Source organism: Nothobranchius furzeri, chromosome 5 (assembly GCF_043380555.1).
Source record: "Nothobranchius furzeri strain GRZ-AD chromosome 5, NfurGRZ-RIMD1, whole genome shotgun sequence".
NCBI lineage: Eukaryota > Metazoa > Chordata > Actinopteri > Cyprinodontiformes > Nothobranchiidae > Nothobranchius > Nothobranchius furzeri.
Window position 1 is genome coordinate 36,876,878 of NC_091745.1, and position 17,628 is coordinate 36,894,505.

General features: G+C 43.4%; 2 protein-coding genes across 3 annotated transcripts; both read right to left on the reverse strand.

Moving 5' to 3' along the window:
• Window positions 1-182: 182 nt before the first annotated feature.
• On the reverse strand, window positions 183-11,492 carry LOC107378666 (casein kinase II subunit alpha). 2 transcript variants are annotated; one of them, XM_015948991.3, is made up of 15 exons: window positions 11,408-11,492; window positions 10,449-10,536; window positions 10,123-10,203; window positions 9,877-10,007; window positions 9,671-9,782; window positions 9,489-9,590; window positions 9,346-9,396; window positions 9,183-9,242; window positions 9,009-9,092; window positions 8,825-8,935; window positions 8,643-8,744; window positions 7,732-7,832; window positions 7,494-7,642; window positions 7,315-7,404; window positions 183-1,073 (listed from the first exon to the last, which is right to left on the reverse strand). In XM_015948991.3, the coding sequence occupies exons 4-15, from the start codon at window positions 9,975-9,977 to the stop codon at window positions 958-960; spliced, it is 1,179 nt and encodes a 392-aa protein (XP_015804477.1). In that variant the 5' UTR covers window positions 9,978-10,007; window positions 10,123-10,203; window positions 10,449-10,536; window positions 11,408-11,492; the 3' UTR covers window positions 183-957. The 2 variants fall into 2 exon arrangements, with proteins under 2 accessions (XP_015804477.1, XP_015804478.1); XM_015948992.3 differs by lacking the exon at window positions 10,449-10,536 and having other exon boundaries at window positions 11,408-11,468.
• Window positions 11,493-16,534: 5,042 nt separating this feature from the next.
• Window positions 16,535-17,458, reverse strand: tyrobp (transmembrane immune signaling adaptor TYROBP). Its single transcript, XM_015948990.3, has 5 exons — window positions 17,308-17,458; window positions 17,222-17,242; window positions 16,996-17,142; window positions 16,845-16,912; window positions 16,535-16,778 (listed from the first exon to the last, which is right to left on the reverse strand). Exons 1-5 carry the CDS (start codon window positions 17,342-17,344, stop codon window positions 16,722-16,724), a joined length of 330 nt encoding a protein of 109 aa, XP_015804476.3. The 5' UTR covers window positions 17,345-17,458; the 3' UTR covers window positions 16,535-16,721.
• Between the last annotated feature and the right edge of the window lie 170 nt (window positions 17,459-17,628).

Consider the following 17,628-nt stretch of genomic DNA (forward strand, 5'->3'; position numbering starts at 1 on the left):
CAAGATTTTTTTAAATATTCAGTTTGTTCAGATTTGAACATCAGGATTTAAATAGTCTCCAGGATCATCCCGTAAAAAGCCTTTCCTAACGTCCTCTCACCGCCTAGTTTTAAATCCGTTCGTTCCTAGACGACCTCGACCAGTCGGCAGGTGTTATAGTCAATAAGGTAGTGCCTGAAATATCCTGTTTAAATCGTTTATTTTTGAAGTTGTTTTTCTGTAGGTGATGAGTCCTCTCAACATAAAACAAAAACGTTACAAAATCCTCTATGTAATCAAAATCATGTGTAAGAGACTTCATAAAAAACAAACATGGACACTTACATACACATACAGAAGTGAAAGTAACATAAAGTTGGCAATCTATTGACCCTGTGAAACTCAGCATTGGGTGCATGCAACCAGACAGTAACTGTAGAATATCTACATAAGTCCAATTGAAGGATGAGAATAGCATCTAAACAACTTCAAATAAACACTAACAGACTCCTGCACTTTACATTGGTGCGCAGCCAGCGAGCGCCGTCGTTTAGGGGTGGGTGGGGGTGGGAACACTCCAGATTCCTGACTGTTTTTGTGAAGTCATGTAAAGGTTCACAGTGTGATACAGCAGGATTCCCCATCAAAACAGTTTCAAGCAAGACTGTATATTTGGAACGTACAAAATAAATTTTATTATCCATTCTCTTTATGTCTACATCTTATTAGAATTTCTAGACAATGGCATTGTCAAATATCAAACCCAAATTAACTTCTAACCAACCTGACATGCGCAGCAAGGCGCTTCTGTCAAATTTATGTCAAAAAAAAAAAAAAAAGAACTGAACGTGAAAAGCTTTTTTTCTTCTTTTTTTAATCTTCTTCTTTGTTACTTTTTCCAACATAAAAAGGGAAGCCATAGCCCTGGGCTGCAGGACACGGCCACAAGCACACGTTAACACAAGTCAGGAAGTGGTTTCAGGGTTGGGCCCCGGTGGCTGCAGGGACTTGAGTGGCCAAAGTGTTGGGGGCAGAGATGACGGGCGATCCAGCAATGTTAGCCAGCGGCTGTGAGGAGGACATGGAGTTGATGCCTGAAAAAGAGGGGGAAAAAAGGATTGTTGTGTTTAACACTTGAATGTGGGACAAAACTTGTGACTTGTCTTGCTCGGCTGCCTTTTTCTGAATTCTAGAAACACAACGTCTTTTGTTGAACTTCAGCTGGTGTGAAGCCAGCATCTCACTGGGCTGGGGCTGCAAACGGCACCGATGAAGACCTTTCTACACATCATTATGTGAGTTCTAGGACCCTGAAGTCACTTTGTGGAAACGTAAAACCGTAAAAAACCAGAGGTGAACTGATTTGAGATTTCGGGCCGATACAATATTAATTTCTTCATTATGACTGATAACAGATATTCTTACACACACACACACACACACACACCTTTACGTCTGAACATGGTGTTCACTATGGACAATCCATGACTGGCACGGAAGTCCAATAACCAAACACCGCTAAAATTCAGATCGGGGGGGGGGGTCGTTCCTCTCAACCACACCTCTCCAGGTCTCACTGTCGTTGTCCATGTGAGCGTTAAAGTCCCCCAGCAGAACGAGGGAGTCACCGGAAGGAGCGCTTTCCAGCACCCCCTCCAAGGTCTCCAAAAAGGGTGGGTGGTCTGAACTGTAGCTTGGTGCATAAGCACAGACCACAGTCAGAACCCGTCCCCTCACACATAGGCGGAGGGAGGCTACCCTCTCATTCACTGGGGTAAACCCCAATGTACAGGCACCAAGGTGGTGGTGGTGGTGGGCAACACGTATGCCCACCCCTGCTCGGCGCCTCAGTGGGAGCAACTCCAGAGTGGTAGAAAGTCCAACCCCTCTCAAGGAAACTGGTTCCAGAGCCAGAGCCATGCGTTGAGGTGAGTCAGACTACATCTAGTCGGAACCTCTCAACCTCACACACCAACTCAGGCTCCTTCCCCACCAGAGAGGTGACATTCCATGTGCCAAGAGCCAGCTTCTGTAGCCGAGGATCAGACCGCCAAGGTCCCCGCCCTCGACTACCACCCATCACACACTGCACCCGACCCCTTTGGCCCCTCCCACGAGTGGTGAGCCCATGGGAAGGGGGACCGACGTTTCCTCTTCGGGCTGTGCCCGGCTCCATGGGTGAAAGTCCGGTCACCAGGCGCTCGCCAACGTGCCCCACCTCCAGAGGGGGTCCCCGGTGACCCACGTCCGGGCGAGGGAACACGGTTTCCATTTATATAATTCATCATAAGAGGTCTTTGGGCTGCTCTTTGCCTGATCCCTCACCTAGGACCTGGTTGCCATGGGTGACCCTACAAGTGGCAGAAAGCCTCAAACAACTTAGCACCTAGGAGCATTGATACACTCAAACCCCTACACCACGGTAAGGTGGCAGCCCAGGGAGAGGACTCTTGGCACCATGCAAAGAAAAGATTTCCTTTCTCAGATTTTGTGACATTTCTCTTCCATGTGGAGCCATTGCTGACAGCATGAAATGGGAAAGGCTTCTCTTTAAGTATTGCACTTATGTCATTTCAGCAGCTTCTGAAATACTCAGACCAGTCCGTCGGGCATCAACAACCATGCCACGTTCAAAGTCACATAAATCACCTTTCTATCTCGTTCTGAAGCTCAGTTTCAACTGCAGCGGATCATCTTGACCACGTCAACATGCCTCAATGCATTGAGTTTCCACCATGTGATTGGCTGATAAGTAATTTGTGTTATGAGCAGTTGGACAGGTGTACCCAATAAAGTGGCCAGTGAGTGTAGTTATGTGGAATACATCCAGACTGCCTAATAAATGTTAAAAAGGTTTTCAGAGATTCTAAAATATCTCAAACTTAATTCCAACTAGTGCAGTTGCTATTACGGATATCTTTCATTCTAATTTAAATCATAACGACATAGCTGTTGACATCTTTCTTTGCCATTTTGACTAAAAAGAATACAACTAGTACTCGGATTAATTAAATTATTGCTATGTAAAATAGGAATTACAGAGAGGTCCGAATGTTGATTAAATGTTAATATGGCTTGCCACAGTCTTGGTATCCACTTGCCTGTTTTCTTTTCACTGTTTATTTTTCTTTCCTCCTTTTTTACATATTTGTCCCCACCAATATTTACAGGTCCCATCATGATAACGTAATAATTGTCCCAGGTATTTGCGTGCCACACACCCCCCTCCCTGCTTTAAAGGGACTATAAGGAAGTCTGACAGCCAAAACATGTATAGAAATAATAAATGTCTTCTTCATACATTCTCCTGCAATGCCCTGGTCCTGTAGAATGAGCCCTGGCATTTTTTACTGTGATTGCCTGTTTTTCTGTTAAATCACAGAAAAAGAGAGATGCTCGGGTCGAGCAGGCTGCTTCATGCGCGTTCACGCTCAGGCATAGCCCGTAGCATTTGCTATCCGTAGCTTTAGCAGCAGAGAGAGAAGCAGTGCCAATTTGTCGCTGTTCCTAATGCCTAGTGACAAACCTAGCTACATTTCTGAGGACCCTTAGCTACTTTCTGTAGAACTTTCTTCTAGATATTTCCTGCAAATTAGCAACAAAATAGCCATTTTCGCTCCGAACCGTTCTTTGAACGTTGTTTCAGCTGTCATCAAGGATATAAATGTTACAGATATGCCAGATGTTACTCACGCTTTAGCTCACCTAGTAAAACGTCGGACACTCGTGCAGAAGACCTGGGTTCGATTATGGATGTGAACATAGTTTAGTTTCGTTTTTACATTAATGGTATATTTTTTTACAGTAAGATGCCCAAATTTTTATTTGAGACTCGCCGAACGGCATTGAATTCACAGATAAAAAAGATGTGGGTTCAACTTTCATTTTGGAACAATTTTTCAAGCAAGGGAAGGGAATGATCTGAGCATGCAGGAGGACTGACCCATCATAAACCTTTGTCGGCTGTGCTGAAGAGAAAGGTACAGAACCAAATTATTTAATTAGCTGCGTGTTCTCCTGTCCTCTGTCCTCCCCCCCCCCCACACACACACACACAGCACGTTCAGCCGGCCAACGAGAAAGTGCGGCTACAGAGACAGAGGGACATTATTTTTATTAATTTGCTGTGCTCTTCTGTCCTCCGGGCCACACACAGAGCTGACTGTCTCAGCTGTTACTTTCGTTAAGGAGTGTGCACGTACAGCATGCGCACCTCGTGCACAGGCCTACTATTGAAGCTGCCGTTACGCTGTTGGCCTGAGGGGGCAATCGTGAGCATAAAAATTCAAAAGTCCGAAAAGTCCCTTTAATAGCAATCGGAGATGACTGGTGTTGCACACAAACTCGTCTTCAATCTGCAAACAAACACCACGATGTGTTTGGCGCTGTGTGTTCATTTTTGCGGTTTGTAAACCGGCTCAGGGTGACAGTACAGCCGCTGTCACTCACACTGGCTCTGATCGGCCCAAGAGCCGTTTTGTGTGCAACTGCCTCATCAATAATGTGGCTGTTCGTGAGCCTGACCACCGCTGTGCTTCACTCAACCACATATAGTAACGTGCCACTTTACATGCCCAGTAACTGTCAGTGCGGTTACATGGGCGCTGACAAACATAAGTCGATCCAGGTCGATTTTGTTGCAATAAGCTGGGAGTCGCTATCCTAGTTAACATGTGCATTAGAAAACCGGCCTCTCAAATAAAGTTTGTTCCACTCCGGAACAGTAGGTGGCGACATGCCCCCTTTCATGTCCACATTCTTCCGGTTAGCTTATAGCAACACAAGCAGTAACCAGAAGCAGACAGAACTGACACAGGATAAGCACAATGGCTGAAGGAAAGTACAACAGCGCTGCAGTCCTGTTTTATGGTGTTACACAAGTCGGCCTTCCTCGGTCTTGTCACTTCCGGAATGCAAGCGTCTATTCTGTATTAGCTCAGCTGATGCGTTTACATGCAGAGTGTATTCGGATGGCTACCACATTATCCGGATGCTTCAGCTCGATTAGAAAAAGTTTGCTTTCAGCCAAGCGAACATGTTTACATGCATTAAAAAAATAAATAAACGACGCAAGTATTTTTAGGGCAATACTTGGGTTTTCTGGTGGACATGTAAACGCACTGAGTAATTGTGCTGCAAAGACGCGAAAACTAATTAGATTACTCCACTGCCTAAAAATAATGCCATTAGTAACTACACTATACTTAAATGCCGTTACTCCCAGCACTGCTCACCACACACACACACACACACGCTTCTGAGATGATTACTAGGGATGCACCAAAATGAGGAAACCATGGCCGAAAACCGAAACGCCAAAAGAAATTATTAGAACTATTGCATTTATGGCTACGATAGGTACTAACCTCACTAAAATCAAGGCATTGCAATAAATCAATTATAATAAAACTATGAAAATATTTTTAGCACTGACATAATACACATTATAAATTAAGACTCTGAATAAAATATTTCACTTGACTCCACTCATGTACATTAAATGATAAATTATAAATTAATGAATTATAAATGTACAGGCTTATAACTGAAGGGCCTGCAGAGTAGGGCTGTCGCGGTAACCGCAAAAATGAAATATTGCAATATGAAGAAACCCACCGCGCTGCATCATGCGCCACCGCGATTACTGAACTTGGTTCAACTCAATGATGCATGTTGAGAAGGATGGCTGCACTGGTATCAAAACGAAATGTTACTTCGCTCCTTTGGGAGCACTTTGGTTTTCAGTACGTCAGCTGCTGCGCAGCCAGAGTCCTTGGCCGAGACAGAGCTGCAACCAGCGGCAAAAAAACTAAATAAATAAATAAACGCTCGGAGACCTACTGAAGTCCCGGACAAGCACTGCTTCTGCAACCGTCCTGAAGAGAGTTTGAAACCTAGCTGGAGCTCACTCGCTACCTGCAGGAGGAATGCATCCACCCTAAAGAAACCCCCTGACATGGTGGAGCAACAACCGGGAGAGATTCCCTTTGCTCGCCAGAGTCGCACGCAAGTACGTGTGCGTTAGTGCAACGAGCGCTCCATCCGAGAGGGTTTTCAGTGTTGCTGGAAATGTTGCCACCCCTCTCAGATCCTCTCTCAAACCGTATATGGTTAACATGCTGGTTTTCCTTGTGGGTAACAAGGACGTGACCGAGCTATAAAGCACTGTCATTCGTGTGTGTGAAAGTGAAATGATAGCGCGCGCGCGCGTGCGTGTTGCAGATCCACGTTTCCATAAAAATCATTTTTATTCACAAATTTGGAAGTTTCTGAGATATAAAAATCATAATCACTGCTTTTTCAGACGCTGAGCACGCCGCCATGTTGGATTTGTTAGGGATGCAACAATACCTTTTTTTCCAAACCGATACCAATACTTGGATTTGAATATTCGCCGATACCGATTACCAACTACCACACAAAAAAATGCAGTGATTTGGAATACAGATTTTATTTTCTTCTCTGCTTTCAACAGGAAAAGTCTGTGAGGTAGATAAAAAGTAAAATATATGAATAGAAATCATCACAAAACTAAAATATTAGGTGAACAGAAATGACAAGTTACGGTAAAGCCATTTTCAAGCAACTGCATTGGTATCGGTTAACTTTTACTGATACCAGTATCGTATTGGTATCTGCACCGATACCAATACCAGTATTGGTATCGGTGCATCCCTAATTTCTGTTTACTAAATGCATGTGCATTGGTCTAAACCAGTCACGCAAGAGCTGCTTCACCATTATCTTGTTACGCTCCAAAACAAAATTGTTCCGCATTAAAACCACAATCGTAATAAAACAGCAATACTAAAAGGGGAAATCTTTACCTTCGAAATCTGTATGAATGTGATATTTTCATGAAGCAAAGGGAAAGTAGCCACAAGAGTTCGGAGCTAGATGAAACAAAAACGGGGTTCACCTGACGGCATTTTTCGGCCATGTTGTTTCTGTGAATTAGCGGTTTTGGCCGAAAACCAAAACTGCAGTTTTGGGTCATTTACGGCTGAAAGATTTTGATGGCCAGATTTCCGGTGCATGCCTCATGATTATGGCGACTATCATCGCCCCCTCACCCTCTGAAACAGCAACAAGAATAATGGAATATCCAAAAATATCGGTTAAGATCGGCCCAGCCTTACTTATCGGACCGATACGATATGTATGCCGATATATCGCGCATCGGTTCACAAAATCAATAGCTCTGCTACACCACCGGGACGAGATGGGGAGGGTCGGCTCACTGATCTTTCTGTCCCCAGCGTTTCCCTTACAGTGGCTCAGCCGAGGCGCTGCGCCACAGCACCTAACAGTCAAAACCAGCTTGAAGCAACTTACCAGCCATCATACTAGAGGAGCTGACTGGAGTGGAGCTGGCAGCCATTCCCCCAGGAGTGGCCCCCCTTCCCTGATCTTTGACGATGGGAACTGCGAACAGCAGAGGATAAGATCAAAGCAATGACTTTTCACAGGAAGATGAACACGTTTCCCTCGGTCCTGATTCGGGGCAAACGTACAGAAGTAGGGATGATCCATGGCTTCTCTGGCTGTGAGGCGAGCTTGATGGTCGTAGCGCAGCAGCTTGTCCAGGAAGTCTAGCGCCTCTGTGCTGACCAGGTGCTGGTTCTCGCTGTGAACAAACCTCTCCCATCTTTTGCGGGAATGTCTACCGAAGGACAATTTTTTTTTAACTGGAAAAACCTCAAATTCTGATCAAAACACCCAAATTGTTTCACCAGAGTCAAAACGTCTTACCTTCCCAGGATGTCATTAAATCGTGGATCCAATTCAATGTTGTACTTGTCGATGTAGTCATACAGGTCCTCCGTGCCAAGTACTTTTGCAATCCGCACAAGCTGCAGGTAAAAATCATCATTAAGTGCCTTTACAGCATCAGAGCTCATGTGTGCAGAGCCAGGAAATACGTTTAAAGAAAACGTTAGCAAGCCTAACGGTCCTGAACCAAGCAAGCTCGGTGTCGGATGAAGGACACTTTTTACATCAGACCTCCAACATTTTCACAGCCTCAATGTGAGCAAACAGGTGGGGGGGGGGGGGGGGGGGGGGGCATTTGTCACACAGATGCCAACGCTCACGCACCGGGTGTGACACTTATTACACACTCTGGTGCATGCCTGCATGTATAGTTTAAAAATAAAGATATAGAGTTCAGATGGGAAGAGAAGGACCCAGGAGAGGCAGGACCCGCTGCAGGAATTTCACATTCTAAAGAAGCTCTGATCCTACGAATGGATCAGAGAACTTTTTACTTTCCATTTGAGATTTACCAAAGCAGAACGCTGAAGAAAATTATCTGTGTCAAAGATAATTCCTGTGCGATTTGCTGTCACGAACGACGGAAAATCTACACCCATGTTTTGGAGTTATGCTGAATAAAGTCGTCGTCTGGTTTCATTATTCAATCAAGAATCAGATACGTCTCATTCAACAAAAGATGGTTTCATACGGTTTAAATGGTTAAGATTTCATTAAAAAAATAAAAATCTGTAATATTTACTGTGACATAACCACATTTGAATGAATAGATAGCAATTTATGTGGTTGCCATAGAAACAGCCAGGTACGTTAAGAAAGTAAACCAATAAAACATAAAAAATAACTAATATGAGGATAATAATAACAAGACCAGACTACGTTGGTCATACCTGATCATAATTGTCGTGACCGTGAAAGAACGGCTCCTTCCTGAAGATCATGCTGGCAAGCATGCAGCCCAGGCTCCACATATCCAAGCTGTAGTCATACATCTGAAACAGAACACCGAGGTGGTGAGGACGCCTGGTGGATTCTCCACTAATGAAGGAAGTCTGGCCATGTTTGACCTCACCTGGTAGTCTACCAGCAGCTCCGGCCCTTTGAAGTACCTGGACGCCACTCTCACGTTGTACTCTTGGTTTGGATGGTAGAACTCTGCCAACCCCCAGTCGATTAGACGGAGCTGAAACAACAGCTTTCAGTACATTTCAACACCTGAGCAGAGCTGGTGAGGAAGATGAGAATTGTAACGGTACCTTTCTGTGTTCATGATCGATCATTACATTGTGGGGCTTTACGTCACGGTGCATGATGCCCATACTGTGGCAGTAATCCAGAGCCTTTTGGGTTTAAAAGCAGGAGAGGGAAACGCTAAAGCCAAGTAAGCCAAACCACTTCGACATGACGGTGCTAAAGGCCAGCGCCCTTACCTTTAAGATTTCATACATGTAGAAGCGGATGTCAAAGTCCGACAGCGTCTGATACAATTGCTGTTGAGCAGAAAAATCCAAGTTGAATGAAACTAAAAACTAGTTTTCTTTCAGCAAAGTCAAATGCTACAGAAAAGGAATGAACAGATAAAAAAATGATTACCTTGAAATCTGTGTTGTTCACGTGTTCAAAGACCAGAGCTGGGGTTCGAGACTAAGCAGGGAAACAACGAGAACACGCGTGGTTATGCTTCAACATAAATTCAACACAGAAGATGATTTAGAGGGGAAAAAGCCCCAAATTACCACAGGATCTTTAACGATATCTAAGAGTGAGATGATATTTGGACCTCCCCTCAGATTCTCAAGGATCTTTATTTCTCTCTTGATTTTCTTTTTCTTGACAGGCTGTAAAACAAGAGTGGTGAGAATTAGATAAAGCCTCACAGTGACAGCATGAAGGTAAAAATAATCTATCAGAGTTGTACCTTCAGTATTTTAACGACCACTTTTTCATTGTTTGTGATGTTTATAGCTTCAAAGACCTCACTGTATTTGCCTCTTCCTAGTTTTCTGACAAGCTGATAGTCATCTTGGTTCCTGACGGAACAGAAAAGGCCAAATTAACAACATGTAAATGTATGAAAACAAGTTTAAAAACGACTAAAGACTGTACAGTTCCGTATTTCCTTACCCCCACTCAACAACGTGTGACTCATAGTCCCAATATTCCCGAGGTCTTTGTGTGTTTACGTCAGGGTAAACTCGAGAACGGCTTGGAACAGGGCCTGACATATTCCGCTTATATATTCTTCTATGAATCTCCTGTAACACGACACAAATGTGCAAAGGCAAACACTTTAACAACAAAAACATTAAAATATTTGCGTTTATTTTAATATTTGTGAAAAAAGAGTGAACGTTTCAGGCAGAACAATACCTGAAGGTTTTCCTCCAGGTTGAGAGTGACAAAAGAAGTGAGCAGGAGCTGCAGCTATGCTTCGGTTGTAGGAAAGCTCAACTGAACAAAAAACAAAGAAAATCCTCTTTGAATTTCAACCAAAATATGTTCTAAGGAAGATGGAACTGATAAATCTGAATCTGTTCTTTGCATTTCCCCAACAAAAAATTGAAATAAATCGCATTTTGCGCCATAACAACGAAAACGCACACATAAGTGAAATATCATTCATGGTAAAAATAATAATAATAATAATAACTGGTGCATAATGTGAGTTTGATTTGACTGTATGTGAAATTGAGAACCTGGATATTAAATGAGGGCATCCAACCAGTCTAATCAGGAGGTACAGGGTTCAGTACAGTCATCACTGGGGGCTACAACAGTTACCTCCTGTTGGAAAAAGCAAGGGTAAAAAGTAGGTTGATTCAAATCAATCATGTCAATTAGGCAAACATGAGCAAAGTGTGAGGGCCAGCGCACGCCAGCCGGCAGAGCTAATGCTAATGGGGTTATGTGTAATATAGTAATAGGAAGCATTTAATCGACACATAGCATTTTCAGTACGCGATACGTTTAACTAAACCTAGTCTGCCCGTTTGATACTTTGAGGAAAAGGTTGAGCGTACGCACTATGGCCCACGGCCTACATTAGCGTTAGCAGCTAGCAGGCAGAGAACCGGTTAAGGTGTTGCGTCGAATTGTGTTCCCACGACAAAGTCTCCTGCTTCACCAGCTCCGCCCCATTCAGATGGCGAAAAATGCGCGTGCTTGCCGCAAACTCGCCGTTAGGACGAGATAGAGCTCGACTTCAACACGAACACAACTCGACACAACACCTGGAAGCTGGCAGGGATGCTAACGATTTTAGCTCCTTAACAGCACAGTGAAAGCCGGCTGAAAAGTAATAACCACATCTCAATCGGATTAAGACTGTGTCGTAATCCAATTTTTAAAATGAGTGATAGAATAAGAGTGTTTTCATCTAAATGTAATTATTCATCCAAGGTTACACACCAAGTATCGAAAAATCATCATTCTTGGAGCTAAGCGGTGGTAAGCTAGCAAGCTAAGGGAGTGAATAGACTGCTGCTGTCGAAGCAACTGGCTGACAACGCCTTGAAAAAACATCCTACAGAAGCTGTGACTGGGAAGCAAAACGGCACCACGGCCGAGTAACGTTTCCCCCAGCTTTTCCTAGCATTAAATCCAGTCCACAATGGTCCCAAAACAACGAAGATTTGCGATTAAAAAACACGATTACCTCTCAGCGTTGTTGGGACGTCAATATGGCGATGCTCGAGCTCAAGAGCTTAGTGCAAACAGCCTCTCCAGCAGGGGGCGCTCTCGTTTTTTCCTTTTTGCTGGGTAGGGTATATTAATGTCGATGGGTAGAACTCACACCCCTGCCGTCAACAGGTCTGGCTCAAACTTTGAACTGCACGTGTCTGCTGAGTGTTCTTAATCAGCTGTAAAGTTATCATTATATTAACGGAAACCACAAGAAAAACTCTTCTTCTGTGACTTACAAACCCTGCAGTCCACAGCAGACGATTAAGGGTATGAAAGATCATTGTTAAATCATGTAACTGGATAAAGAAGAGCATGAGACTGCATCAATTAGAACTTGTACCTGATCACAGCCATGCAGTCACTCCTGAGTTTATGGTCATCATATCAGGGCATTCCTAGATGACCCGGGTTGATAAATGGAACCGTATCCTATAAACGTTATCATTTGCAAATAATTCACACCCTATCTTATATACGAAATTCCACCAAATGAACACAGTGATATGAAAAAGTGTCCTTTGCAGGTTTGTTTTGTTTCATTTTCACACTGAAATGTTTCAGATCAACAAGCATATTTCAATACCAGACAAAGATAGGCTGAGTAAACACAAAATGATGATTTCATTTATTTGGGGTTTAACAGCAGTCAGAACAAACCCAATTCAATTCAATTCTATTCAATTTGAGTTTATTTATATAGCGCCAAATCACGACAAGAGTCGTCTCAAGGACCTTCACATAATAAACATTCCAATCAAGGTCAGTTCATTAAGCCAATCAGAAAAAATGGTTCCTATATAAGGAACCCAGCAAATTGCATCAAGTCACTGACTAGTGTCACTGACTTTACAGCAATCCTCATACTAAACAAGCATGTGGCGACAGTGGAGAGGAAAACTCCCTTTTAACAGGAAGAAACCTCCAGAGGATCCTGGCTCAGTATAAGCAGCCATCCACCACGACTCACTGGGGACCGAGGCACATATGTGACAGAAATAGCCTCTCTTATTAAAGCTGATAACTCTCATTAACCATGTTATCTGGAAGGCTGATTTCTGCTCACTTACAGCAATCTAGACGAACACAGCCAGCCTCACATGGTTAAGAGTAAGGTCAAAGGTCACAATTCAACACTAAGGCCCAATAATCACACTGCGCCCTACGGTCTTCTGTAAAGTGCACTTGGAGGAAGTGCGCAGTAAGGCTTCGAGTGTGTGGTACACAAGTTTGCAAATAATTGCTGAATTGGGATAGGGAGCATTGCGTCATCAACCACAACGCGTGCCAGGATGCCGGTCGCTGTAAAAAATATTTATTAACAGCTTTCAAACAAACAACCAATTACTTTAAATCAATTTACAGTCATTGCTGCTTTGTCTAAAACATTCAGAGCATCAATTAATCATCCTTAAACGAACTACTTTCAATTGAAAATACATTATTTCAGAAAGACACTTGAGCCTTTTCTCCCGTAGCAATGGATTATGGGTAGTACCCTTCACCCAAGTGGGTGAAGTGCAGACCAAGCGTGTGATTAACTTCCCCATTTAAGAATCGGGACATCCTACGCACTCACACCCCTGACTGGGAATGTGCAAATGAAGGGCGCAACTGTGGAAGTGCAACTGTTGGTATTGGGCTTCAGAAAGAGACAAGGGGCCAAAAATGGCCTCCATGGACCAAAGCCTCTGCTGACCAAAAAGAACAAAACACCTCGAGGATTCACAAGACTTTTAGGAAAATATTCTGTGAACTGTCGAGACAAAAGTGAAACTTTCTGGAACTTTCCTTAACATCAGATGTGAAACTGAAGCTGGGTTTTAGATGAAGAGCATCACACCAACAGCCAGACACAGTGGTGGTAGTGTGATGGTTTGGGGCTGCTTCAGGACCTAGATGACTCACTGTAATTAATTTAACCCTGTGTTCTGCTCTCTAGCAGAAGATCCTGAAGTATAATGTCTGACCTTTGACCTCAAACAAGAAACACCTTCAGTGTGGCAGAAATAAAATAGTTTTGTAAATAAGAGTGAGGGAACTTTCCCCACAGTGGTGTCAAAGACTCATTACTAGTTACAAAGGCTTTTGCTCCAAGGCGGTTGGAATGAGTCAAGTTTAGGCGTTACAGTTTCACACAGGTAAGCTGCTGATGTTTTCTTTGATAAATTAAGTCATCACTTAAAAACAACGGCTATTTAATCAGGAAATGTTTTCCTGTTGTAGAATTTTCTTCAGATCACAAACATGCGATTGTAACAGGGAAGCAAAGGCAGACGAGATCTGTCAGGTGCTTTTTCACAGAACCACGAAAACATGCCTTAGAGTGGAAACTACTTGCACATTTAACTTATCCAAAAACGTGGGCCAGGAAGTGCAAAACTGATCAGGAAAGCTGCAAATCCTGTCAAGTTTACACCTTTATAAAAGTCTAAAAAGGTTTTTCATTTCTGCGTTCGCCATTCCAACGTTGGACTACATCGGGATTCAAACTCAACCTTTTCTGGTTCGGAGTATTTAAGAGGAGCAGCTGAGGTGAAGTGAAAATGTTTCTGATCAGCCATCATTTCAAATGTAAGTAACTTCTCTAGCTGAAGGTTAGGAGAATAATTCTAGTTTTTGAAACAACAGGTGTGCTGATCTGACCTCAGCTTTCAGGGGTTATCTTTCTGTTATCAGTAAAATCATTTAGCCTCCATTACAGCACAGCTGAGCCATCCTTCTGCTAAACTTCATCAACAAAAAGAATATAAAAGTTTTGTTCAAATTAGGTATTCCTTCTTAAAATGTGCAATTTTGAGCGTTTGATCAAGTGTTTTTCATTCTTTTGAATCAAACTGGAGTTGAAATGTTTTGTAAACTGCTGCTTTCTGATCTCGCTGACATTCTTCAGAGACAGGATCCCTTGTTGTTCAGTTGGATTCTTCAAAGGGCCTTTGTTAAGTCTGATGAAAGGACAACGGTAAATAACGACAAGCACCAACACACGGTCAGTTGCATCAGCCATAACCCTGAGAGGGAGCCAGATGCATTCATTAGCTTTGAAGTGACTGATTAGCTGTAATGGATACGAGGGTGAAACCGATCCTTTTAGTCCATCTGAATGTTAAGATCAATTGTTTTCCTGTCAATCGGGAATGAATGGATCTCTAAACTCACCAGAAACCAACGAAATGGCTGCCCCTCTGACCTCGGATCACAAAGTTTCCAACAAACAAATCTAGTGTTGGACTCCAGCTAGAAGATCTTATCAGAACGTGTGAATCACTGAAGGCCAAGCTTTGTTGTGGAAGCACATAAAAGCCGATCTGCCTCCTCGCAGGCCACAGCCGTGGACACAAACCAAAGATGAAGCCGTGAGATTCAACTGTGATAATAATAATAAACTTTGTTTAAGTTTATTTTAACCGTTGGACTAAGTGTCATCTTCTCTCTTTCAGCTTGGTGTTTTGTCTGCTCCTGCTTCCCTTCGCTGTCTTGGTGGAGACCAGCCCGCTAAAGGGTAAAACAGCTTTTATTTGAGCTCTTTCAGTTTTCAGATGAAAACTCTGGTTTGTTAAAATACCACAGAAGGATTGTTTTTGTTCTTTCTTTTCCAGCTGGAAGCCCAAATGTGTTAAACTTCCTCGAAGGTGACATTTGTTACACTTTCATTTGTGCGAAGTGCGTTGAAACCATCTTAGGGGCTGTTGTGATCTCTGCTTTTATAGAAGCGCTCGCCGCAACCACGGACAAGACCATCCCTGAAACTGTCACAGGTGTGTGAGACAAAACACACTCAGAGGCGTTTAGAGTGGAAAGTCAGATTCACGCTGAGCTGAGCTCCCTAGATCCTCAAAAGGCTTTGGGTTCCCTAAACGCACAAACACAAGAACACAAAAGAAACCAGAAACCTTTTTATTTTGAGATCTTTTCTGAACACTTTGCATTTTAACCTCCATCTAATTTCACATCACCACATGTACTCGTGTCTTTAGAAGGCAGAAACGCTTCAGGCAGACCAGTGAAACAGCAGGACTCTGAAGGTGCAGGCCACGCCATTTCCTCTTTTATGCATTGGTTTAAATTCGTTTTAACATCTCTCTCCTTCACAGATTTGTCTGATCAGAAATCTACAGAAAGTCTGGAAACAACTAAATCTCCACGTATGGCTTATCTCACTCCCAATATTTAGTTTCCTAAGAAGTAAACTGACTTGTTTCTTGATATTTCAGAGTCTACAGAATCAGACCAAAGTGGAGGAGAAAGCACAGGTGCAGTACTATAAAATGATTGTTTTTTAAATGATTGATTAAATTGATAAACGTGCACGTTCATGCGGACATTATGACTCTTCCCAAAGATCCTGACAGCCATGAGATCCTGGCTCACAAAGACGTGGCCAACGAGCACACCCGCTCCAGACCGATGTCCAGGAGGAGCCAAAACAACGTCCAGCCGGGAAGAGGGACGCATCAGGGATTGGTCCCGGATCAAAGCAGAGAGGCGCCAGACTGGGATAGTCTGGAGGAGAACCCGGGCAGGATGCCTCCGGGACACAGCAGCAGACCCAGAGATTATGATGGTAGGAATAAATCAGGTAGAGATGATTGGGATTATTTCAGGAATGGTTTTTACAGATTATCTAAATGTTCCTACAGAAAGCAGAGAATCCACGAGCTCTGAAGCCTTCCCATTCAGTAAGAACACTTTTTATTTCCAAAGGAATACAGTTTCTAATGAAGTAGACAGAAATCCTGATCTGTTATAGCTGACATTTTCCTGTTTGAACACTGGCAGATCCCAGTGGAGTGTTGGATCCAGCCAAGAACCGAGCTGCCTGATGATCACACTCCAGGTCTGGTTTCCTCTCATCGTGGAATAAACAGCTGCCTGCTGTGTGTGTTTTAACGACGTTCCTTCTGTGTTTCCAGTGTGTGATTCCGAAGTCACCACCCGTTGACTCATCTGAGGCAGACTTCCAAACACCATTTATTTTTATACTCTTGGTTGTCACCTGATCTTGTGAGAACATGAATTAAAGCAGCTTTGACTCAGTGTTGTGATGCACATGTTCGTCCTGTTACTGTGGCTGCTCATTAAACACAGTCAAATAAAATCATTTAGGATTAATACAATGTTTAATTTATGATTAAATAGATTTATACAGAATGAGGATGCAGCAAACCAGCAGAATTACAGACAAATCACACCGAACAGAAACGTTTTCACATTACGCTGAAAACCAGATTATGTGACTTTACTCATTAGAGAAGTAATGGTTTTACGGAATGTGACGGGATTGCAGGTCATTTCCTAAAGTGCCCAAGGTCGCTGTAGATATCTGACTGGACTCCATGTAACTCCTAAAAATGATCAAAACAAAACATCAGCGACTAAAACAATGTGAGTCAAAGAGGGGGCCGCTGTACCTGGTACGGAGATTCTGTCACTTCTGTTGTCATTTTCTTTGAAACGGACAAAGGCAGACGTCCGTCACCTGGTCATGGTTGGAGAATCCGGTTCAGTGTTCATCATGACAAAGCAGAAGGATGAGAGTTTGGAGAAAAGGGACAGACTCACCTTCGTGGGCGTCGCGTGGCCTCCTCCTCCTCCTGTGGCGCATTGCGAAGCAGAACACACAGACGGAGATGAAGGTGGTCAGGAGGATGTCAGCCGCAAAAACGCCTACAACAGAGCCCATGCTTATCAGGTAGCAGGAGCCACAATCTGAGGGACAGATTCAACACAACAGAGTTACATGTGAAACAAAAACGCTTGGAACAAAACCAAGAGGAGCTCCTCATACCTTGACGTCCTTCTCCTGAGCCTGTGAGACAAAAACGTTAACAAAAGTGTTCAAAAACCTTTAAGTCTAAATGTGCAAAGACTCACCCAACAGCAAACCCTCGACGCAGAGAGCCTCAGACATGTTCTGAGTTTCACTTAGAGGATGGAGGTCGGCGAGCTGCTGTAAACAAAGAGCTGGAGTCCAGAGGCAGATGATCGAGCCTCCAGATGAAGACAAGTCCACGGGTGTCGTTTTCACCGCTGTGGCTGTAGGAGGAGGTGGAGCGAGAGAAGCAGTCCAGCAAGAGAAAAGGAAGTGGTGACTTTGTTGTGTCTCTCTGGTTATCCCAGGATAGTAACGTTGTAAAAAAAAACTGTCACGTTGTCCGTTTCTGGCTTTTTTCCACGCTTCGGCTTTCTGTTGTA